This window comes from Lytechinus pictus, chromosome 3, assembly GCF_037042905.1.
Source record: "Lytechinus pictus isolate F3 Inbred chromosome 3, Lp3.0, whole genome shotgun sequence".
In the NCBI taxonomy this organism is placed as follows: Eukaryota; Metazoa; Echinodermata; class Echinoidea; order Temnopleuroida; family Toxopneustidae; genus Lytechinus; species Lytechinus pictus.
This window is the reverse complement of record NC_087247.1, coordinates 45,630,184-45,655,953: the sequence shown is the minus strand read 5'-3', so window position 1 is coordinate 45,655,953 and position 25,770 is coordinate 45,630,184. Positions and strand designations below refer to the sequence as shown.

The 25,770-nt window shown below is 33.9% G+C and overlaps 1 protein-coding gene across 1 annotated transcript in view; it reads left to right on the top strand.

Moving 5' to 3' along the window:
* LOC129257156 (bromodomain adjacent to zinc finger domain protein 2B-like) overlaps positions 1 to 25,770 on the top strand; it is a 54,218-nt gene that overhangs the window by 15,972 nt on the left and 12,476 nt on the right. Inside the window, exons 6-21 of the mRNA XM_054895417.2 lie at positions 1,273 to 1,638; positions 2,856 to 3,069; positions 3,649 to 3,807; positions 5,427 to 5,710; positions 5,973 to 6,144; positions 9,037 to 9,129; positions 14,373 to 14,500; positions 15,699 to 15,764; positions 16,251 to 16,295; positions 18,549 to 18,614; positions 19,275 to 19,418; positions 21,082 to 21,193; positions 21,985 to 22,136; positions 24,195 to 24,302; positions 24,666 to 24,850; positions 25,167 to 25,464. Of these exons, the coding sequence (XP_054751392.2) occupies positions 1,273 to 1,638; positions 2,856 to 3,069; positions 3,649 to 3,807; positions 5,427 to 5,710; positions 5,973 to 6,144; positions 9,037 to 9,129; positions 14,373 to 14,500; positions 15,699 to 15,764; positions 16,251 to 16,295; positions 18,549 to 18,614; positions 19,275 to 19,418; positions 21,082 to 21,193; positions 21,985 to 22,136; positions 24,195 to 24,302; positions 24,666 to 24,850; positions 25,167 to 25,464 (2,592 nt within the window). The remainder of the gene's footprint in view (positions 1 to 1,272; positions 1,639 to 2,855; positions 3,070 to 3,648; positions 3,808 to 5,426; positions 5,711 to 5,972; positions 6,145 to 9,036; positions 9,130 to 14,372; positions 14,501 to 15,698; positions 15,765 to 16,250; positions 16,296 to 18,548; positions 18,615 to 19,274; positions 19,419 to 21,081; positions 21,194 to 21,984; positions 22,137 to 24,194; positions 24,303 to 24,665; positions 24,851 to 25,166; positions 25,465 to 25,770) is intronic.

Below are 25,770 nucleotides of genomic sequence, written 5' to 3'. Positions count from 1 at the left end.
GTTTGTCATTCACTTCATATTTTCTGCTGAAAAGGAAAGTTTATTTATCATTGAACACCCCTTCAAGACCTGGAGAAAGGAGTAAAAGGCATTTTACATCAGAATATTTATTGTACATGTATATATGAAACAAATTAAAAAGAAAATAATCAGTAAATGGTCGAGAAAATGTGGTTTATTGTTGTCAAGTTTATAACCACCTCCCCCTCAAAAAAAGAAGAAAAAAAAAGAAAAAGGAATAATAAACCTGGAGCTAGTTTATTGTCATCAGTTTTGAACAAATCTGTGGGATGGGAATGACATAAGTAATATTCATATCTAGTAATTAGCATAATTGTGGAAAATTGCAGATCATGCTCAGTGTAATTTATTTTTTGTATGAATACATGTTCGGTACATGTACTTTGATATCATGTGTGATGTGTTTTGACTATAGGATATATAATAGATTGGTTGCTGTCTTGTATTCCAAGGTCTATTATGATATTTCATCATTGTATGCAAATAGGAGATAAAGACGGTTATAATTCTTTGTGTAGTTCACAACTTCCCTTGTGTGTATGAAGTAGACAAAAACCCTCATGCATGTATGACTGCCATTTGAATTTTTATTAGGTACATGTATGAACAAACTGATAGAGTAATGTTTGCAGGTACATTAGTTTGGGCCTTTAATTAGAATCTGCTTTTTATTTGAATGCATGGTAGTGAGAACTAGTAGTTGAGAGTCAAAGCATTGCAGTAATGCCCATATCATTACTGATCCATTGGAAATTGTAATGACTAATAAATATAAGTGTACAACTTATAATTTGAGTATTTTATATTCAATTTCCCTTTACATGAAGCCCCTCCCCCTCTTCCACTTTTGTATCTATTTCTGATATCTCTTTATCTGTAGCCTCTTTGTAACTATACTGTTCCCTTTATGTTTTTGAGTAAAAAAAGTGGGGAAGGTGGTGCTTTGCACTGCTGGCCCACCACCAAGAGGGAGTATTGTTTCTAACGGGCCAAAACTCCCAGTGACTGGTGGAAAACAACTGAGGATTCCCCCTGGTAATGCATGAGGCAGCGTTCTCGTGTTTGTGTAACCTTAAAGATATATTAGTTCCTATCGTTACCTAAGGACTTTAATAGGATCTGTAAAATAACTTATATGAATATATGTGCTACATTTATTTCATTTTTAAACACTCATTTTGTAAATGCAAATTCACTTTGTAGCATGGGTAAAATCAAATTCCATTTTTCCCCACATTTTCACTTGGTCAGGAGCGAGCCCTGAAAGAACAGCATGTCCGTGAGCAGCATGTGCACGAGGAGGAACAGCGCCGCCGAGTGTTGGCGCTCACTCAGCAGTTTGAGCAACAGATCAAAGCACAACAGCAGCAACTACGCCTTCAGAAAAGGGCCAGGGCAGAGCGGCATGCAGCCTGCCAACGAGAGAAAGAATTCCGCAGCACCGCTTCACAGGCAGCAGCTGCTGCAGCCGCAAGCGCAGCGGCCAGAATGGCAGCCCAGAAGGCACAGACCCCTAGGGGCTCGGACCTACTTGACCAACCTCAGGATCTCAGTGTAAATAGTTCTCGGAGATACGAGAGGAGTGAAGCCGAACAGACCAAAGAAAGGAAAAAGAGGGTATGTGCCCTGCTGACTACTTCCCCTTTCTTAAAAGTTGATCAGCATCAATATCGAAAAATAACTTGGTTTCATGGTACATGTACAATCAAGTATCCTAATGAAATGTATGTAAATTGGATGCTTACTTCAACAGAATGGGTGTGATACTGAGCCACTTTGCTCATGGAACACTCGATAAAGATATTTTTTTAGAATAAGCTCTCAAACAATTTGCACTTAAAGTGACATTTTTTTCACGATGTTGGGTGTGGCTCATTTGATCACTCTTTTATCGCTTCAATATGGCACGCTTTTATCAATGTTTGTCTTGTGTTTTTGACAATTTATTGCACCTTCTCTTTAATTGCAGCAATTTCAAGGTATTGGCATGAGTTCCATAAATGCGCAATTTGAGGCAAAATGTTGCGAGGTTTATTCACAATTTCACTTGCACGCATCCAGTATACATGTATTTTTTTTTCATATTTTGATATTGACTGTTTTAAGCTAATTTAATAGTTGTTTTGTGATTACGACTTTCATTTTTCACTATCGAAAAGGGTAATTTCAAATCAATCATTGTCTCTGATATTGGAATCCTGAACCTAAATGCCTGTTCAACAACACATAAGAAACATTTCATCTGAAAGTTACATGTATCTTGACCAACGTTGCCTGAACGGAAAATCCTGCAAGTAGGAATGGAAAACAAATCTTTTTATCTGTTCTTATTATTCATGATATTCATAATTACATTTGTTAATTTTAGAATGAAGAGTCAAAGTTTTATTATTAATTAGTATAGTCCTCCTCCCATTCCTATATCAACCTTGTTAATAAGACTGATCCATAGTTTATCCTTTGATGATATAAGTATCAGACACTTCAGTGTCCCTTGATATGACTATTGATTCATACAAGTAAGCAATGTTACTTGTAAGAAATAGTAAATATTTTCATTATTTTCATCTATTTATTGAAATGAAATTGTCATTGTCCAGTTGCATAAAACAAATCGATCTAGAAAAAAATCCATGGTGAATACCAAATGGGTAGAAGAATGTCTATAATAGTAACTCTGCCATCCATTTGGTAAATGGCAAAATTTAATGGAAAAAATAATTGCAATTTCAACTTCTATATCCATTTTGCAATGGGACCCGGATGTTAGCGCACCTATTGATCAGTTACCAGCCATCGACATCTCTCTCTTTCATCCTCATCTATCCTTACAGAAGAAACTTGCAGCTATCATCAACAACCTTGCCCAATCCACCAGTCACTCTTCATCCTCCTCCAATCCCATCTCAGCCTTGGATGCGGTCTCCACGGCAACCATGCTAGATAATGGGCTAGTAGACAGTGAGCAGGGCTCACTCAGGGGTGATGGTAGTGATAGGGGTACACCATCATCATTTATTAATGGCATGGATGAAGCTGATTTCAGAGGTTTGTAAAAAAATATGTAGGACATATTAAAAATTGTATTACTTGTTTTATTGGAATCTTTGTTCTCTCAAAGTTTGCATTACATTGGATGGATATTTCTAAATGTTACAATGAAAAATATTCCATTTCCCCCTATAAAATATATAAATTTATGTACAGTCAATTAGATATAGAGAGGTCATGTATAAAAAATATCCTTGTTTATTAGTTCAATCTCATTTTCTTGTGACTCACAATCTGTGCAGAAATATATAAAAGATATATATTCTGTTTGTATGTTTTCTATAATTTATGCAAAATCAAACTGATTGGAAAGAAAACAAGATGGACCACACAAAGCAGCACTTCCATAAACATAGTCCATTTATTTTTGTCAAGGGTAACAAGCTATGGATATGAGCTACTCCAATTGTGCTATTTGATTGGCAGAGAAAAAAAATGTGTCATTGAAAATTTAACATTTCAATATAAGTTTTGTGAAACTGGGCTCAGGAGCCATGACAGAACCAATATTAAATTTATGCCAAAGTACAAAGATATGCTATTGATTTGTTTATATTGATTGGAATCACATTCCAGGTTCTTCTGTATCAGCTGCCAGCGATGATGACATAGACTGTAACAGTAGTAATGTTGATAGTGAATCCATGACAGTTGACTCAGGAAGTAGTACTCCCATACCCATCAGAATGACCCTCAAACGACCTGCTGACATGGTTCCACTCTTCACTCAAATGCGTAAGTTTCTCTCTTCCCTGTAGATTCACTTTCAGTTTCATTTTATATCTCTTTTCTCTTTATAAAACAAAATACATGTCAATCACATTCATATAACAGAATACAATTCAGCATAGACAATACACAATACATATTTCAGAATCAGGTGGAATCTTATCAGAGGCAGAAGGGAGGTAAAGATATTAGGGGAATTTAGCCCAAAAAGCATAGCTTGAAAGTGGTGGTTGACACACTGTATCAATCAGCAACTGTCAGCACAAATAGCAAAAGATATAAAGTGATATCAGTTTAGTAGATCTTTTATTGAACAGAATATTATTGAAATGATTTATAGGAAAAACAAATAGCAAGTAAGAATACTGGAGGGTAATTCACTTACTGGGAGTACTATCATTCCTAAAAGCAATTTGTAGATGTGAAATTTTTCCTAGCCTGATTCCAATCCTAACTCCTTGCTTCACTTTGACAGGATGAGCTGGAGGCGCGCATTCAGTCCTAACCTCAGCAGCGTATAGGATGGGCAGGCGGTAGTGCAGCGTAGGGGCCGTTTGTGACTTGTTGGATTGTTTGTAGCTTTGAAAGTGATTACAAGGCTCGTATTGATCATAAGTACCATATTGACTTGGTTCCTAAAAGTGATATTGCTGTTAGGAATGACATAAAGCCCAATTGCGATTTTGTCCTACTCAGTGAATCCAGCCACTTGTCAGATAAAAATAATGATGGCTAAAATGTCATGTTTCCATATGTATTCTTTTCATGTCCAATGGAATTGGTGAACATGTATGTTTCTCTCTGAATTGTATTACACATCCTAGTGCAATTTCAATATTTCTTGATTCATGTCGAAGTGAAACTAGCTTCTTTGTTCTCTTTTTCCTTATAATATTTTGAAGCATTTCCTTATTGATGTTATTTTGTAATAAAATAGAGAGACGTTTAGGTAATGATTTATATAATGTACATGATTATGGAAAGGAAATATGACAAAGTACAACTACATAACAGGAAATGGGCATGATTAGGTTTTGATTAATTTATGGTAAACTGTTACTTTATATTTTAGAATTTGGTTTCCTCATTATGATTCAATAGGAGACTATTCATTTATGGGAAATGTACATACTTGCTAGCAAGTGATATAGGGTTTCTTAGCATGCATACCTTTTGGGAAGAGCATGTGAAGCAGTATCAACATAAATCTACTGTTTTGAATACAGTGCATTTATTTCAGTTTTAATTGAATGTTTATATCTAATAAATATTTCATTTTTAGCTTTACTCTATGCACAGTAGATTAAATTATTGGAATTTTGAATTGACTTCTTTCTAAATAAATGTATTATTAATCAGTGAAAACTGAGAATTCTCTTTCATTTATAAATCCTTCCGAATATTCACATTTCAGCAATAAATCTTTTGAAAACATTCTTCAAACCTTCTTGAATGTATATTTTAGACAATTGCTCATAAATAAGGTGGCATGGAAAGGTGTTTTTTTTAATATAGAGGAAATGACCAAGGTATGAAGGTCAGGTGTTAAACATACCTTTTCTACTACTTTACCATGTAAGCTGCCACAGTGAAGAATGTAATGCTTTTTTCCCCCTAACGAATAGCAATTAAGAGGAAACGTCTTCGTGTAACAGACGAGCGTGCAGTAAGATGGCCCCTAGCTAATGGTTGGCGTCGGCAGACCATTATCAGGCAGCTTGGTCCTGGCGATAGAATCAAAGGCGATGTCATCTACTATGCTCCTTGTGGTAAGAAGCTCCGGACCTACCCAGAGGTTGTAAGGTACATTGAGAGGCGGGGTATCACAAGCGTTGCTAGAGAACACTTCAGCTACAGTGCAAAGATGAGAATTGGAGAGTTCCTCAATCCCAAGCCTGATGGAGATGGGGTAAGGTGTAATATGTCTTCTATTTTTGTGGTTCTTGCTATTTCTCAGGTGTCTTTATATCGACTTCTTTTTTTTATGGTAAATAAAAGGGGTAGTTTGTTCAGGACACGAATAGAAATTGTGTTATGTAGGGAATATTGAATGGAATTTGGTTTTATAAATCCTGCATGCATTTTGTATTAATTTTGTTGTGTGTTACTTCACCATAATTGCAATTATGCTTATTTTGTTGAAGTTTGATGATTTTGATTTGATTATTTAGGGAATTATCTTTGAGAAGCTGTCTGAGGATGAGCTGTATGATCGAATGCACTATGGACATCGTCGCAGCAAGGCGGCTCGTATGCAACGCCAAGCCGAAAAGAGGCGCATCGCTCAGGAACTTGCCAGACGTGCCAGTGAAGCAAAGGAACGAAGACGTCTTGAACAGCAAGGTAGGTCACATAATACAAACTCTTTGATTCTCATACTTTGTACCCGACAGAAAAATGTGTGCTTTCAAACCTCACAAGCAATGTCTATATTTTTAAGATTGATTCTTGAGTTCTTGCTTTGTACCCATTCTAGTGCTCCATGTGAATATATCGGTATCCTCACATGCTTAAATTGACTGATAGAATCAATGTACTGTGTTGTAAATCAGCATTACTTGTGCTATTGTTATCTTGCACTTTAAAAATATTTGTCTTTCACCAACATGATGTACATGTAATGTAATTAGTATGCTGAACAACTTGTAGAAAAGAATTTCCAAGTGAAGCAAAGTATTGTTGTCTTCCATGTTTTTCTATGGCCAAACTCAGTTTGAGATATATATTTTTGATGGGGTTTATTCAATTTCATATACAGCATATTGCTGTATTGGAAACGTAAGTAAACAATACAATAAAGCTTATTGCCTCACATTCATCCATCCTAATGCCAAAATGATATAGTTCCTGGTAGAATATGTTGACTTTACATTACAATTAGCAAACCAGCAAGGCAGCAACCTTGACCTAGTAAAAGTATAATCCATCCATTCTTTATCCCAAATGATATGTTGAGTATAATATGATCAGAGCCATTTATGGGTGTAAGGAATGGAAAACGTCTTCCAACAAATATTGACATTTATAGATAAACTCTTCCTATGTGCATTTATTCATTTAATCCTTTGTGAGTGAAAATGTCCTGATTGAAAGTTAATATACACCATGATTTTTTTTGTGTGTAAAAATACATGAAGAGTATTGCCCCCCTTGTCACTTTACGTAATTGGAACTTAACATTTCCCTCCCTTTACTGGTCGTTGTTGTAATGTACATTGTTGTTATTCCCTTTTTGGACAGTAAGGCTTTATATCCATGATTTTTTTTTTCTTAATCACTACCCACATATTCACATCTGAGTGATAAACATAAATGTACATGTACATTTACAAACTATTACGTTAGAGAGAAAGAGAGAGAGAGAGAGAGCAGGTTGGTGAATAGACCAGCATTTAATTAATACCATCATGTTGTATTAATATTTCAAGAAGGCAGTGTCAAAGTCCACAATATCTTCATTTTGCATTAGAACTTACTAACTGGTAACTTTTCCTTTATGGCAGTTATTATAGAAACCTTACTTGTGATTGGCTTTTGAGCCATGTTACCATGGTTATGACTGATGAGTCAATGTGCGACAATAGTATTCAAATACATGGTCAAAACGGTCTGGTTGCAAAATGTGGTACCCAAAGGAACATGAATACAAACCTTATCTTAGTGAAATGGTGAGATTCATACCATTGAGGGTATCGTATTTTAACCAGTCCTTGTAGTTCATATATATTTGGTTTTTAGCTCTAAAGCAGACTCTAGACTAGTATAAATTACACTTCGATGCTGAAGGCTATATCTTACAATTCTTATGTGATCTCAATGTGATAATGACTTTTCTCATCATGCATCTACATGTACAGCTATAGATGCTTTAAATAATTGTGTGTGATGCGTATGCTGTAAAAATTATCTGGAAATAGTTGGTCCAAGATACCACAAATCATGATGTCAGAGGTGACCCACTATCAGTTGCGTTTATTTTTCATTGATGGGTGTGATAAGTCGGCTTTAACACTATTAATTTTGATATGAGATGGATAACAGTTAACAGGTGATGTGAAAAAAAAAATTCTTGCCAGTATTTATAGAAATAATGGAAATAAATTATTTGTGGACACTGCTCATGTTCTATATCAAGAGCCAGTGGTTTAGATTATCATTCATTATCTGTAGAATATTGTACAGTTGTAAATTGACATCTGGATAACATTTTATAAAAACACAACCAGACTATTTACAATGGAAAGAGAAATAATAGGAAATACATATTTGCATTATAGACACTTTGAGCTAGAACGTACTCTGAAAATTGAGATTTACATTTGAGGTTATTCTTAGCCAATTTATAGCCTTTGCTCTTTCTCATCAAGTCTGTTCATCTATCATACTTCATATATACTAGTATTAGACCAATATAATTTCTTTGTAGGCATATAGTTCTTATTATTATTTTGGAATTCTGTAACCTTTCATGAATATCCCACTTTTGCGATTACCAGTAACTGTATGTGAAACTTCATAAAATAATACTCCGAAATCATAAAATTTGAATAAATTAAACATCTTTGATTTTCATTAGATTATGACTTTATCCCACTCTCATTACAAAAGGCATTGTGGTCTGTTCATTGTGTGAAGATTAGATGTACATGCACATTGATTTTTAAATGTAACCTGTATATTTTTATACTATTCTATAGAATATATATATAGCTATAGAAATCACCTCCCTTACAATGAAATAATTGAAAAAAAATGTTTCTGTTCCAAGTGTGTGCTTGTTTTTTTTTCATTGTGTGTGTAATTATGCAAGTACATGTATCATGTATATCATTTGTAAGCAAGTATTTGTTTGATCGGAATTTCAAAACATTAGTCACATGTATAATTTATATGAATTTCATCTGATATTTCCATACTAGATCTAAATATAAGTAATAAGATATTGTTTGCTTCACCTTAATTTCAAGATCCTATGTATAGAATAGAGATGGGCATTTATACTTAATTTAAGCCTGTTATTGTTTTGCAAGATCATATGTTAGTCTTACATAGCAATTATAATACTTGTAGGATAGTGGGATTAGTTTAGAGGAGGATTTGTTGTATACATGTAGTAATGAGGATGAAGTCACTTTGTATTTTCATAATAAGAAAATAACTGGGCGGTTCCCGGGGAGATATAGTTTTTTTTATGAGATCAAACTGGGATGGTATTCCTTCATGTTTAAATGGCAGAAATGGCGAGGAGGGTAAATGAGGCTAAATTGAGGCGCAAGCTGGAGCGGCAGAACCAACAGGAAGAAATACGGGAGTCACGGCGCCACCAGGGTAAGTCCCGTGGTTCGTTCGTCTGTCTGTGTGTCAGTTTGAACATGGGACAAGCATCGTTTTCAAGGGGGGACGATGGCTAGTATTTATTTTAATGTTAGCATTTTCTTGTGAGAAAACGCGTAATGCAAAAGAAATAAGGCAGAATTATTCTCATTTATGGTCAACCTCTTTTGCTCTCGGTCATTAAAGATTAATATTATTGATATTGATGTTTAAAAAAGTATTACTTTACCCTGATAATTTATTTGGTTTATACTGGTTTTGCAAACAATTGATTTTTGAGGAAAGTTGTAGTATTCATAATCTTTGATATTTGGCAAGATTTGATGGATTCAAATAAAACTACAGTTGCAGATATTTTAGGAACATAACAAAATGAGATGATATTCTAATTTTTGTTTATTAAATAAACACCATTGAAGGTTGTCCCAAATAAAGGAATACTGCTGATATATTCTTTACAATTGAAAAAAAAAGGGAACTCATCCTATTTTAATATGGTACTTAGAACTCACCAGGGGTGATTCACAAAGAGTTAAATGTAAATTAGAGTAGCACTTGAATTCCTGTTGCATAAGGTATAAAATGCATAACTGCATTGATCAAATCATGCTTAGATGATGTGTACTACTGTGTATTAATCAATAAGATTGCATGTTACATATCATGTGCACATCAGCATTTTAGCATTACTCTAATTCAAACTTAACTCTAAATTGTTGAACACCCCTTAGTACATTTAAATTAGTTAATTTTGTTCTTGGGAGGAGTATATTAGTGTTAGTATGTTGTGTCTGTTATTATGCCTTTTGTTTGCATGCTGTGTTATTGTTGCTGCGCACAAATTACCTCAGGGGATGTTCACATTTTTATTAAGATAATTGTTATCATTAATTATATTTGTATTTCAGAAATCATAATTAATTCTTACACACTTTAACTGCTTTGACAGGAAATTTATCAAAACAAGTTAAAAAATTAAATGTTTGTATTTCAGTGAGCTTTTTAGAGATGGTCTTGCATGACATACTCTTTTGTTTTTTTATGTTATGCACTTGTTTGTTTTTAAATGTAATCAGTGTGTGTTGTTTCGTTTAGTTATTTTTCACTGTTTGATAAATGAAAGTCGGGATATGCACCAGCACAAGAGTGAAGTATATTGTTAAGTTTTATCTTGCACTCAATTATGTTTGCTGTGATTTCTATGAAGTATAAGACAGTGTGAAAGTGTAATTTAAAGATCAAGTCCACCTCAGGAAAATGTTGATTTGAATAAAAAGAGAAAGAGCCAACAAGCATAATGCTGAACATTTCATCGAAATCGTATGTGAAATAAGAAAGTTATGACATTTACAAGTTTCGCTTATTTTTCACAAAATAGTTATATGCACAATTTAGTCACATGCAAAATATGAGAGAATCGATGATGTCCCTCACTCACTATTTCTTTTGTTTTTTATTGTTTGAATCATACACTATTTAAATTTTTACAGATTTGACAACAAGAACCAACTTGAATGAACCATAAAATGTTAAATAGTGGTAATTCCACATGTTCAGTGAGAAATCAAACTTTGTTTCACAGGACAATGAGGAGAAAATTAGAATATTTCATATCATAAAATACAAAATAAATAGTGAGTGATGTCATCATTTCCCTCATTTGCATACCGACCGGGTTGTGCATATAACTGTTTTGTGAAAATAAGCAAAATGTAAAAATGTCATAACTTTCTTAGTTTACATCCAACTTTGATGAATTTTTCAGTGTTATGCTTGTTGGATTTTTCTCTTTTCATTCAAATCAACTTTTTGTTGGGGTGGACTTGTTAAACCTTTATCTTCAGTCTTTGCCCAAACTCTCTTTGGTTAGAGTTAAGTGTGAATAATAGTCACGATTCTCACACGTAAATTCATGTGTAATCTTGATAAACATGTAGTAGTGCATCCTGAGCCTTAGCTGAGTGAGGCATTATCAGAATTGAAGTGCGACCTAAAGTCAAATCTGACCTTTTTTGGTATATAGGACAACAATCATCTATGATTGAATTCAAGTACAAAATCATTTCTCACATTGTTTTCTATGCAATTTTTGTATGCAGCAGACCCCATTTGATATGCAGAATAATATCTTAACCATCCAATCAATGCTCATGTATGTGCTTATCATGTGTATTATCTGTGAAATGTTTTTTGAATTTATATCAAGCCATAATATCTACCTGATTGTAGCCGGAAGGGCATTGAAATTTTGTTAAGAATAGTAATAGATGCATTTTCTTTCTTTAAGAGAATGTAGTCTACAAATCATATGTAGTGACACATAATTTCAATATATTGCCTACTTCCACTTTATATCACCAGGAGGATCTAGTTTAAAACCCCACAAAATTCACTTTTGAAAGTTTTAACAACAAAATGGGTAGTGAAAATGAACAAACCCAGTCTTACTCTTGATAGTGAAAATTAATTTGGAAACAAAACTCTATAGGAAATCAAACAGATTATTGATCCAAAACACAACATCCCTATTTTTGCTTTGTTTGTACTAACTTGCAATGTCCATTAGTCAATGTTAATATTATGGAATAATGATTTATATAATTTCTCTTCTTTTTCTTAGCATAGCTACTTTTGGCATTTCATGTGATTTTATATTCCAAATTAAGATAATGGTATTTTTAACTAATTAATCAAACTGAATGCAGGTGAGTGTGGAATTGTTTGGGGATTAAATGATTAGTGTAGATCTTCATGTTGGTGTCTATTACAAACAAAAATCTCAGCAATGCTTTATAAAGAAAGGTTCATACATGTATGCATTGGTACAGAAATGAATTTTACTCTTTTGTTTATGCTGAAAATAAGGCATTTGCAAGAATGGCATTTTTTTTAAATTAAGTATCCAGGAATCTGAGAAAAAATGAAAATGCACTTTTTTCCCCCTTCAAATCAGTATTGCAAATATATGGAGTAAAGAATAATTCAATAAAAATTATTGAGGTTGGCTGATTACCATGCAGTTTTGATTATATCAATACTAAGCACACAAAAACTAGGTAATTTTCATATTGTTTTTCAAGCATTCAAATATGCTAGCTCTATAATACACTACAGTGCGTCCCAAAAAAAATATACACTTTTGAAACGGCTGCCAAATAAAAAATATAGCACTTTCGGGAAAAACACTTACATAATATGGAAGCCAATTAAGTCAACTTTCAAATGACACCAAAAAGTTGGAAAACTATTTATACTTGAGCGAGCACTTCCCACGGAAACAAAGGGTATGAAAATTAGGGTGGGCTGGAATTAGCCTTCCAATTTATGTCAGTTTTTGAGAGGCAATCCTTTGGAACTTGCAAAGTTAAGGGCGTTGTGATAAATTAATGATCAACCGTGACCAGTTTTGGTTGTTTAAGCAGATTTCATAGATTATTAAATTGAACTTTTAATGCATGAGTGAACACAAATTGCACTTTTTGGGCAGCATTTCAACTTTATCATTTGGATCTCTTTTTGGGCAGCATTTCAACTTTATCATGTGGATCTCAGCAATGTGTTCATGGGAGTCGGGAGAATAGGGGGTGAGATAGGGCTTAAGTGGGAGAAGTAGGTTGATGGAATAAGGGTCAACAGAACATTCTGCCCCCGCCCCCTCCCTATTTCCCGCCCTCCCCTCCTGTTGAGAGACTGATGGCTATTGTCATGTACGTGTGAAGTCCAGAGCAGAATGTTGATTTAATGATAAATTCTGAATTTGGGCATCATTTTTTTCCGATCAATCATTAATTTTAATCAACAATTAATTATCAGTAAATCAACTCATTCAATGTGCAATGTGATAAATCAAACTTTCAGTTTTTATCAATAAATTATTTCATTAATCATCATAATCAGTAAATTTCTTGGTAATCATTCAATAAAAAAAAAACCTGACCATCAGTCACCGGTCACTTGGCAGTTAAGTTTTGAATAGGCTACAATCCAGGAAGTGAGACAGTGAGAGAGAGAGAGAGAGAGAGGGGGGGGGGCTGGGAAATGGAGGTGGAGGGGGAGGGTACATATGATATTTAGTTTGTAAAAGGACATAAAAAAGAGGAATACCCTTTTAACTAAGTCTTAGCATATCTCGCCCTCTTGCTTGTAACAGGTACCATCACATTACTCTGACTCTCACGAACACACTTCTGAGGTCCACAAGATGAATATGCTACACTGAAATTACAATTCCTGTTCACTCATGCATCAAATTTCAATTTAGTAACTCATGAAATTTGCCTAAGAAACCAAAACTTATCTCACTCATTAATTTAGCTTAACACCCTTAGCTTTGCAAGTTCCAAAGGTCTAACCAATCAAAAAAAATGTAAGGCTAATTCCTGCCCAGCCTAGCTGAGCTTAGTCTCTCAGGAGGAGAGAAGGGGGGGGGGTAGAGATGGAGGGAGGGGCTGCTAATTGTTCTGTTGACCTTTATCCCATCAACGTATACTTCACCTACTCAAGTCATATCTTACCCCCTATTCTCGTGATTCTCATGAACACATTGCTGAGATCCGTCATAATAAAGTCAAAATGCTGCACTAAAAATTGCAATTCATGATCACTCATGCATTAAATTTTAATTTAATAACGCATGAAATGTTCCAAACAACAAACTGATCACAACTGATCATTAATTCACCAAATAACCCTCAACTTTGCAAGTACCAAACAAAAAACCTGAAAGAAATTGGAAGGCTAATTCTGGCCCACCCTAATTTTCATACCCTTTGTTTCAGTGGGCAGTGCTCAAAGGAAGAATAGTTCTCCAACTTTTTGGTGTCATTTGAAAGTTGACTTTATTGGCTTTCCATATATATATATATAAGTCTTTTCCCCAAAAATGATACATTTTTTATTTGGCAGAATTTTCAAAAGTGAATAGTTTTTTTTGGGACGCACTGTAGAAATAATGTAACAATCCCAGAAGAATATGTAATGTAATGATAATGTGAACTTTGATATATATAATAACATTTTATAACTTCTTGCTTTGCTGTGAGACATTTTATTCTAGCATCATTTGCATAGATGATGTATGATTAAAATACATTTTCTCAAAGAATTTGATGCCTTTGCTACTCATCACTCAAACAGTTGGACTAAAAGAACTTCATAACAAGGACACATAAATTAATCAAAACTTGTTGAAGTGTTAACAAATAACAAAAATGGGCATCATTTGTTGATTCTTTCAGCTCTCCAGTTGGCGGAGGAGAAACGTCGGGACAAGGAACAGCGTCTTTTCATGAGACAGCAGCAGAAGATAGCTCGTTTACAACAAATGAGAATGGAACGAGAGGTCCGCACCCAACAGCTTATTGAGGTATGGCTTCCCTCTGACCCTTTCTTTATTACTTTAACTCCTTGATGTAGTCCCTTTTTCTTGGGCTGGGTTTTTATGAAAAAAATCATGTCCTGAACTTTCATAAAATGAGATTGCTCATTCTCTAAATATAACATATAATCCATGCATTTCTTTGCCTAAAATGGAAGGAGAGCATGTTAGATATTTTTAGAGGAACCAGATATTGAAAATAACAAATAATAATAAAAAAAGAATGTTTTGACGATTTTCAAAAAAGTGTGAAGTCTGTATATGCATTTGTTGCTATTCATGTTAGTTTGACATTGTAGGGACAAATTCCCTATATCAGATATAATGATATGTTCCTTTGTAATTCAAGCTGTTTTGAAGGAAAGGAGAGGAATTTGCAATTAAAATCACTTGTGTTTGGGATGGTCTAATATATATCAAGGAAACACTAAAAATTGTGAAAATTATACTGATAACATCCTGAAAAGGGATTTACCCATTTTGTCTATATAGCAAATGTATTCATTATACATTCTCTGTCCTAACTTCCTAACTCTATTTTGGGCCAAAAATATTTTTCGCCTATGAAATGAAAAGGAACTTCTTGATAACAATCAAAAGACTCTTATTTTATTTACTTCCTGCATGCTATAACTAAGAAAGGAAATCATAACTTTGATTATAGGACCTAGTAATTCTAGTAATGAGATTATCATGACCACAAACTTTCTCTATATGAAATGAGCTGTTTATCTACTGCATGCCTGCAAGCTTTTGCATTACTTTGCACGCTGCCCGCTTTGTAGCTGTAACCTTTACATGTATGCTAGACTCACAATAAGACTAATACATTCTACCCAAATAATTCAATGCAAATTTACTTTAGATTACATGAACTGTTTATTTTTAAATCACAAACATTTCAATGAATGATTATTATTTTATCCCACCCATTGTCACAGTGTGCGCACAGTATTAAGACAATAACAAATAAATCTCAATGTAAATTTAAATCAAAGAAAGGTACAAACACGGTTAAACATACCTCGTCAACTTGTTCTTATAGTTGCATTGTAATTTGTATATGTACTCCTGCTTGACTCTCTTGTGCAGTGAATAGTCTTTTACTTTCTCTATAGTTCAAATTGTTAAATGGTATCTTGAAGAATAGAAAAGGCATGAATGTTCCATGTTTTTGTACTACCAGGAGCGCAGAAAACGAAAAGAGGTGGAAGCAAATCAGAAAACCATGGATACACTAAGGCGTGCTAAGGTTGGTTAATACAATGGAATATTGTTCAAAACAGTTAGCCACTTACAAAATCTTAATTATAATAATTTCATTTTAAATTTATATAAATGATTTTACATTCACATGGATAGGTTCTTAATCAGCAAATGAGCTATTTTTTCTTTTTTCTTTTATAATTTCTGATAATGGAGAAATAGGTTTTCATGTTGCAAATATTTCAATAGAAATTGATAAATTGCATTAATGAGTAAATTGTACTTTAAACTTGTGTTATTTTGAACCCAATTTGATTTGTTAGGTAACTGTTCAATTTGAAAAAAAAAATCAACAGAACAAGCATAGCTGTCAGATATATTTACATATCTTTTATAGTGAATTTGCTTATCCATCAGCATAACGGGTATGTGGAAAATATGCCATGTTACAAAAAATCTTGGATGTATTACCATGCCTCAAAGAATTACCCACTTGCTAATATAACACTGAATATATACCCTTTTACTTCAGGAGAGAGAAATAAAGAGACAACATGCTGTACTTCAAAAACATCAGGTCAGTTCAAACAGCTGGTCTTGGATAACTTTTTTTCCTTGGTTTTGTTTTTTTGAGGTGGAGGAAAATTTTGTATTCTCTTTTGATGTGCCTGTGGTCAAACTATTGTATTTCTAGCATCCAGCTCAACAGCATCTATATCTTCATTCATTGTTAGAGATTGAGGACCCTGGCAGTCTCAACATGGTTCTATGGTGATGGAGAAGACATGGGGGAAGGGGAAAGAATCGGCCTTATGCTTTGTTCACATTTTTGCGTATAATGGTGTCTTCTGCTATGCTGTCAATTTGCAGTTGTACATTTTACAGGTTGTTTTATATTTTATTTTACAGGTAGCAGTCACATTACCTTTGTCCTGATATAATTGAATGAATCTACCTGTTATACTAGATTTCCCTAAATCTTACCAAACATGATGTATCCCATTAGAAAATGCATGCATGCACCCAACTATCGTCTTCACCCGCATATTTAGGATATATCACTCCTAGAATGCACCAAGCATTCAAGCTGGTTTTGCAGTGAAACATGCAGCAATTCAAACAGATCTTGCAGCTGTGATTGGTGTTTGAGGTTTGATGCAACAATAACTGCAATCATGAAAATGAACATGAGCTCAAGGAAGAGGCCATTTTAATACCTTGCGTATTATTATTATAGTTAAAAAAGCTCAAAGTAGCAAGCGATGAGCATTTTACTAATAGTAAGCACATTTTAATGGGATATATTTGGGATGTCTGCATACATCTGCATTCGCAAGCCAAATACGCAAATGTGTGAATGTAGAATTTAATGAGCCTCCGATTCAAAATAATTATGGGCAGGTCAGAGGTCACAAAGGTTAGAAGTTAGTTGTGAAATATATTTCTGGGGCCCGTTTGATATTTAAGAGTTACAACTGTGGTAACTTTGCCGTTATGGCAACTATCATGGCAATGGGGCTCATCAGCCAATCAAAATCAAGGTTACCATGGTTAGTTGCCATAATGGCAAAGTTACAACAATTTTAACTCTGTATGAAACGGGCCCCTGATCTAGCAACAGCTAGAATATGACTGCATGCAGTCAAGAGTCCATTTTTGATTGGGTGGATTGTATCACTATAAGAATTTCACTTCTCATGCAGAGTATTTTTTTTAAATAGATAATTGAATCAGATGAAAAGGAATTGGATTAGTAATAGTCAAAATGAGTTGGTCCTAACAGCTCGCTTAAAAAAGGCAGTTTGCTTAGTTTGCATGTTTTTTTTTTTGTTTTTTTGTAATAGGAAGGAGTAGGGAGAGATTCATTCAGGATCTGGATTGTTGTTTTGGTTCACTATAGGATTGACAGTCAGTTTCCCAATGCTTTATTACTAGTATTACATATCCCCTTTGGCCATCTGTTTATTTGGCCTCTGTTTGACCCCCCAAAAAAAATCAAGGGATATTTTATCAGGTTTACTTGATACTAAGTTTATTTAATCATTGAGGTTTTGTATTCATGTGATCTGGTTTAAGTCATTATTTTTGTCCATTGCCATGGTTTTATATAATGGTAACATTCATTCATCTCTCCATCTCTAGTCCTTGAGTATTTTCATCTTTCCAGAAAAGATTGTTTTTCATCATTTTTTTCATTAAATTTTCAATGGTCTTATTCCTATTTCTATTAATTTACACAATTTCTCTCTTCCTTACAAGTGGCCTTCATGAATATGATTGTAAAATATTATAACAATACATTGTTTGGTTTAGACTTCAAATATACATGTACTTCAATATCAGTCAGCGATACATGTAGAAATAGAATGAACAGTTAAATATGATACACATGCATTTCCATTACATTTTCATGTCCATAAAAATTAATATTGCATTCAACTTATTTTCATACTCCTTGGTATGTTAATCCTTTCTTGTGATGTAAGTGAATTGTCATTTATATAAAAAAAAATCATCCTTTGTCTTCAAGTTAGTGTATTTTTTTTTTTTTCACCATTTCATTGTAATTTTTGCATGTTTTTGCGATTTTAATACCTTTGCACCATAATAGTGACATCCTCTTGTAGTTATTGGCGATATTATTTGTCTGTGTTATAACGTCAATAATAAACACAACCAGCTTGCAATCACTAAACATGCCTAACCCTTTTCTGCTTGATTTTCCTTCAACTTTTCCATGCATCTCACAAAACTAGATTAATTCTAATCAAATTGAATTGTCTGTGAGATTTTCTTTTGAACATGATTAATATTCCCATTTTTCATCCAGGAACGAGAGAGAAGAAAGCAACACATGCTCCTTGTGAGAGCACTTGAGGCTCGAAAGAAGGCAGAGGTAATCAGTCACTTTATTAGTCCGACTACCTGTCTTTCTTTCAAATGTCACTTTACATATATTTTTGTTTGTTAAAATTAAAAATGATATCCAACGGAAAACAAATTTCTGCGATGTAGATGCTAATAAATTCAGTTCAATTAAATCAGTATTTGTCTTTCAATCTATCATCAATGAAACTCCCATCCATCTGTATCTACATGTGTATTTTTCTTACCTGCCTACTTGTCTTTTTTGTCTTACTGTAGATAAGTTAATAAGTTCCTTTTAAATCTCATACTATGTTTTATTGTAACTATCCAACTATATGTTGATTAGTTTGTCAGTTTATAGCTGAATAGGCAAGTATTTACATACATGACCACCTGTCTTTTAGTCCACATCTGTGATCTATTTCCCTACCTCCAGGACTACATGTGTAAGATGAAAGGTATCTGACTATCTGTTTGCATGTATCTTTGCTCTACAAGTAGACACTTAGGAAGCTTCAAAAAAGAAGTTGACATGTGGCTTGACTTTTAGATACCAATGTACCTTTTAAAAAATAGTTAATAGATGGTTCTACCAATATAAATTCAGAAAGCAAATATGCATATTCTTGCCCAACTTCTTCATAAATCCAAACTGCTACGTTAGTATCTTATGTGTTGTAATCCTCAGGAGAAAGAGCGAGAAAAGCAGGCAAAGAAGACAGAGAAGTACAACCGAAGAGAGAGAAGAATGCAACAAAGGATATTAGAGAGAGATATGGCCAGAGAAATTAAGAAACCAGTGGAAGATATGAAGCTTGTTCCTGAAGCTCCTGTAAGAAAAAAAATATATTATTAGCATTCCATAGACATAAAGAAATGAATAATTTCAAATTATGTATTCTACCAAATTAAGCAATTACAAAGTAAATGCAAGTGTATAGTTAGGTGTGCACCTATATTTTCAAGCCCAATACTGTTTGTCATTATATGACAAAATGAATACTGTCCAGGCCTCTACAAAATTTTTTTTCGTCACTTGCCCTGTCGGGCAAGTGATGAAAAAATTTGCTTGCCCAATTGGTTTTATAATTTTATTATGACGGCAACTATTATTTTTAAAGGTCATACAAAATAACAGCAATTGAGAATCATGTATAGTAAAAGAACACACATTTAAAAGTTTACTCAGCAACGTAGGCCTGATCGAGTCATTACGTTTAATTTGAAAAATCTTTTCGCTCTTTATAAATGGGCGTTTAAGGTTTAAAAAAAAAAAACCAAAAGTTGCTAAAATTTCATATTTTGCATCTTTAAATCCATGGAATGTTTATCTGTTTGCCATATTTCCTTAGAATTGTTTTGGTTTAGTTGGAAACCATGAAGAAAGCCAATGAAAAATATTCAGCTCTTTATTGACTCTGAAAAAGATCGTTTTATGATGTTTAAATTTTTTTTTTTTTAATCATCCAAAAAAAAAAGTGGAGTGGCTAAAATTTCACATTTTACATCTTTAAATCCATGAAATGGTCATTTATTTTCCATATTTCATTGAATTTTTGTTTTAATTAGTTGGAAACTATCAAGAAAATTAAGAATATTCACCTCTCTCTTGGTCTTTTCTTCATCATTTTATGATGTTACACTCTGTCAATATTTTTTTATTGTAGTCCCACATGTAGACTTTCATGTTTTTTTTCCATGCAGCATGAAAGTCTACATGTGAGACTACAATAACAAAAAACATTTACTGAGTGTAAGCATCATCATAAATCAGAGTCAAGAAAGAGCTGAATAATCTTCATTTTTTCGGTATTTTTTAAGTAAATCAAAACAATTTCAAGGTAATATGGAAAATAGATGGCCATTTCATGGATTTTTGCAAAATGTAAAATTTTAGCCACTTTTGGTGGTTTTTTTTTTGGTTTGCATCGGCAAAACGCACAAGATAGTAGCGCATGCGCAGTCATTGCACACATAGAACGTAAGATGCGATGGCACGGTTTTTCGAACGAGGTACTTGGCGATAAATTATCTGTAATTGGCGCTGATTTTACATCAGTTTCCACTGTTTTTTTTTACTGGTTTGGCATAATATGAGAGATAGTTGTGATTATCCGAAAGATATTGAAATTTAGATGGTCTACTGATATTTTATTTCCAAAACAACCACTTGCCCGATCGGGCAATTGACTTTGAAAAATGCTTGCCCGCATGTCATTATCACTTGCCCCGGGCAAGCGGGTTTGTCGTGCCCTGCTGTCAATCTTTTTTTATTTTATGTCAGTGAATATTAAATGAATCATAAGTCCTACAATTCCAAAAATTAGAATATTAATTGGATATGAAAGTGGAGAAATTTTCTCTTTCTTTCTGCTTGTGTTTTAGTGTTGCCTTGGCTGGAACAGTTTTTGCAGTCATTTTTACCGACAATTCATGTTGAAATGGATCACCAATAATTTCAGTATGATTTTGTTTTGTTTTGTGTCATTGTGTAGGCATTGCCTGAGCTAGAACGTGTGAAGGGTGTTACTATCTCTGGAGCTGCCTTTGCTGATTGTCTCATGGTCATTGAGTTTCTACACACCTTTGGCGATGCACTAGGATTAGGTAAGCTAACTTCTTCAGTGGTATAATATCTTACACCAGCACACAAGTAGTTTGATTCTCAAACCTTTAATATGTTTCTCTCATCTGTGTTCCAATCCACGTTGGCAGTTTTTCCATAATTAGATATATTGCAAGTTCAGCAAGATCCAAAACTCTTAAAGTCATTGAATATTAAACGTAGATGGTCTTTATGCCAATGTATATTATTTCTAATATGTTTCATTTCATAGAAAAATCTGATTGCATTGAAATCTTGCTTTTGAATATCTGTACTTCTTTCCTGTATAAGGGCAATTCAAATATATTCACACTTCCTCACAAAGGAGATTCCATCATAATGTTCACTTATATCAAATCATAGATATGAAGTCCTGATGGGAAAAAATGTAACTTCATGGACCTAAATTTTTACCAGGGATCAACACCAATGAATTCTATTAAAAAAATATTATTTCCAAATTCTAACATCAAATGAGTGAAGCTTGTTTCTTGCACTTCTACTCAAAATGATGCATGCCAGCTCCGACACTGTCCATTCTTCAAACAACATCATGGCTATGATTTATTTAACTACCATAGTCATAATTCCAGCAACTTAATTTAATTCTCAAAACTTGTTTTTCACCAAGAAAAAAACACTTTAAAACCCCCCCCACTTTTCATATTGTTCAGCTGAACCCCATATATGACAGCCATTTATGCATGAAAAATAAAAATATAACATTAATTGAATTTTCTTGAGGCCTCTATTTTAAACCCACTTCCATTCTTATTATCTTTTTCTTCCTTAGATGATGATGATGACATCCCGACCATGTCTGTTCTCCAGGCCAGTCTGCTAAGTGAAGAAGAACATGTTCCTGTCCTTGTTACCTTGGCGATGAGACTTGTCAACAGTGCAATGGAAGACCCAGGTCTACCAGATGATGATAAAACACCAGATGTAAGAAGATTAAATCTTGTTTCTGTGGGCATTAAGTCTTTCACTGACTCTTTGGATAGTGCTGATTGTTTGTCAGAAGTTGATTGTATTTTTTTACACAATTATTCATTGAACTATGGCATTAGAACACAACCTTTATTGAATTACTAGAATTGAAAAAGTAACTGAACGATAGGCATGAGAATGAATTATAATATAAGTATTACAATTTGTGAAAGATGTATTTGATAGAGAATTTATGATAATGTATACTATGTAGGTCCTTATATCTTTTAATACTGAATATATTGAGGTTAGGTTCTGGGTTTATGATTAAGAGTTGAAGTTTGAAGAAATAATAAAATGGGATCTCAATCTTCCTTGCTCGGTCAAGAGATGAGGGCCTAGTTGCCCAAACAGTTTGTTATCAATTGAAATTCTCATATGTTAATTCTATTTAAGTTTGTAGTAGATACGTTGAACAATATGTGCATGGAACAAGGCTTGTGCTTGGTCATTGCTATATCCAGACCTGCCAACCAATACGTTTTAGCAGTATTTAGTACGTTTTTGCAACCAAAATACGGCAGTACGTTTTTTCTTTGAAAAATCTTTTTTTCTTTAATTTTTTTTTAACTAAATCGTAATTTATTGAGAAAAATAATCTCTATATGTCTCTATAGAGATATGTCTCTATAGAAAAATAATCTCTATATTTCATAAAACGTGCACAAATATGCTTATTAGATCAATGTAATTTCAGGTATCTTGTTTTTTTTTTTTCAATCATTTTGTTCAAACCAGGGTGAAGATATACACATGTTTTAATGTTTTTTTTTTCATCTGCAAGAGCAGTGCGCATTTTAGCTTGCATGCAGCTTGAGCGCTGCGATGAGCGAGTTCGCCAAGCATTTTATTATGAAATACCCTTTTTTATGGGAAAAATACAGTTTTTTGTCTCACCTGCATAGCAGAGTGAGACTATAGGCGCCGCTTTTCCGACGGCGGCGGCGACGGCGACGTCAACACCAAATCTTAACCTGAGGTTAAGTTTTTGAAATGACAGCATAACTTAGAAAGTATATGGACCTAGTTCATGAAACTTGGCCATAAGGTTATTCAAGTATTACTGAACATCCTGCCTGAGTTTCATGTCACATGACCAAGGTCAAAGGTCATTTAGGGTCAATGAACTTAGACCATGTTGGGGGAATCAACATCAAAATCTTAACCTAAGGTTAAGTTTTTGAAATGTCATCATAACTTAGAAAATATATGGACCTAGTTCATGAAACTTATACATAAGGTCAATCAAGTATCACTGAACATCCTGCAAGAGTTTCACATCACATGACCAAGGTCAAAGGTCATTTAGGGTCAATGAACTTTGGCCGAATTGGGGGTATCTGTTGAATTACCATCATAACTTTGAAAGTTTATGGATCTGATTCATGAAACTTGGACATAATAGTAATCAAGTATTACTGAACATCCTGTGCAAGTTTCAGGTCATATGATCAAGGTCAAAGGTCATTTAGGGTCAATGAACTTTGGCCAAATTGGGGTATTTGTTGAATTACAGCCATAAATTTGAAAGTGTGTTGGTCTAGTTCATAAAACTTGGACATAATAGTAATCAAGTATCACTGAACATCCTGTGCGAGTTTCAGGTCACATGATCAAGGTCAAAGGTCATGTAAGGTCAAAGAACTTTGGCCACGTTGGGGGTATTTGTTGAATTGCCATCATATCTCTATAAGTGTATTGGTCTAGTTCATAAAACGTGGAAATAAGAGTAACCAAGTATCACTGAACATCTTGTGCGAGTTATAGTAGTTTTCAAAATCAGCACTGCTGCTATATTGAATCGCGTGATGCAGGTGAGACGGCCAGAGGCATTCCACTTGTTTAATCACAGAATACAGTTTTTCATTCCCAGAGGTTGGCAGGTCTGTATATCACACTAATGCAAATATTTGTGTGATTTCTGTGATTGGTTGTATTGGGCAGTATTTCATTAAAATGTCCAAGTAAAGATGTTCATCATTGCCAATTTGAATTGTTTTTGACATACTACAGGCAATGACAGCCGGTGGACAACGTTTATTAGAGATTGATGTAACTCAGGAGAACCTATCTGAAGTACTCAGCTGCTACCTCAAGGCTATGAAAGGCCCAACTGATGAGGTGAGTGTGATGAGAAGGTCAAAGGTCAACATTTAATCACATGATTATCTAAATCAACATTTAAAGAAAAATGTACATTTTGATTCATATTCATTAAGCCATAAAAAAACAAAATCCTTAAAAAGTTGTTTTTACATAAAATATAATTTTTTTTGTTTTGTTTGGATGGCATTGAATATATAGAAAGGTTGACTTCATTGTTTGTTGATAAGCTAGAAAGTTATTTTCTATGATGTATCAAGATATGCACCTCGGAGAATGAAAGTCAAACATTTTGCAATCAAGGCATTCATAGATATTTTTCTTACTTTGTGGTCATGTATGTTAACAGTTTGAATTCTTTTTCTGGGGTATTAATTTTAGCTTGCTGTCAAGCTCCAGACAGTGCCATTCTTGGCCCTCAATCCCACCCACAAGGCCAGTATTCTGGGCTACCTGGTCAATCAGCTGGTCTGTAGTGATCGAGTAGTAGCCTGTATTGACAGCAGCATGGAAAACCTATCCAATCTACGAAGGGACAAGTGGGTTGTCGAGGGAAAGATTCGCAAGTAAGTTACAAGTGTTGTTTTGTTGCTCAATAAGTTTTAGGAGGAATGTTCCTCAGACTACAACTGATATTATGTCAGTCTACAATCTGAGTTGTTCAAGTGATTTATTATTAGTGTCTATTGCGAGCAAGAATTTGGTTATAGTTATAAGTAGATTTTACTCTTCAAAACATTAATTGGAACATATTCAGTGATGGGCTTAATTGCATTGAATTTTATAGCTTGTGGAAATTTCCAGAGCGCTAAGACTTTCCCTGTATTTTTTTTTTATATTGAGATGCGACATCCATATCAAGTTTGCACTTTATATTCACAGACTGAGAATCCAACAGGAGAAGAAATTTGGCAAACTCAACGACTCTGTAAAGCGCAAGCGAGGACGCCCTCCAAAGAACCTAGAAGATCCAGAAGCTGTAGACGAGTACAAGTTTGAAGACGAGAGCAAAGATGGAGGAGAGAAAGATCTGGAACATGTACCATCAAAAGAAGATGGAGAAGAGGAGGAAGAAAAAACAGTGGAAGTTGAAGAAGTAGAGGAAAAAGAGAAAGAGAAGGATGGAAAACAGAGTCCTACAAAAGAACAGATGGAGAAGAAAATTGAGAAACTTTCAAAGGTATGGTATGACAAGTGATAGGACTTCATTGTTTGAGAGAGGCTAGGATGATTGGGAACAGTCAAGTAACAATTTTGTTTTCAGAAATATTAAGCAACTGTATATCATTTGAATATTTTTATTTGAATTTAAATCATATATTTACTAGAGAGTAATGAATGTGCAAATATTTTATATAAACAAATCAGCATCCAAGTGAGAAAGAATTAAAGGAAATATTGGGGTGTAGTAATATATCATTTTTCTTGTGTATAAGATATTGGTAGTTTTTACAACCGAAGGCTGAAAATTATGTGATATATCATC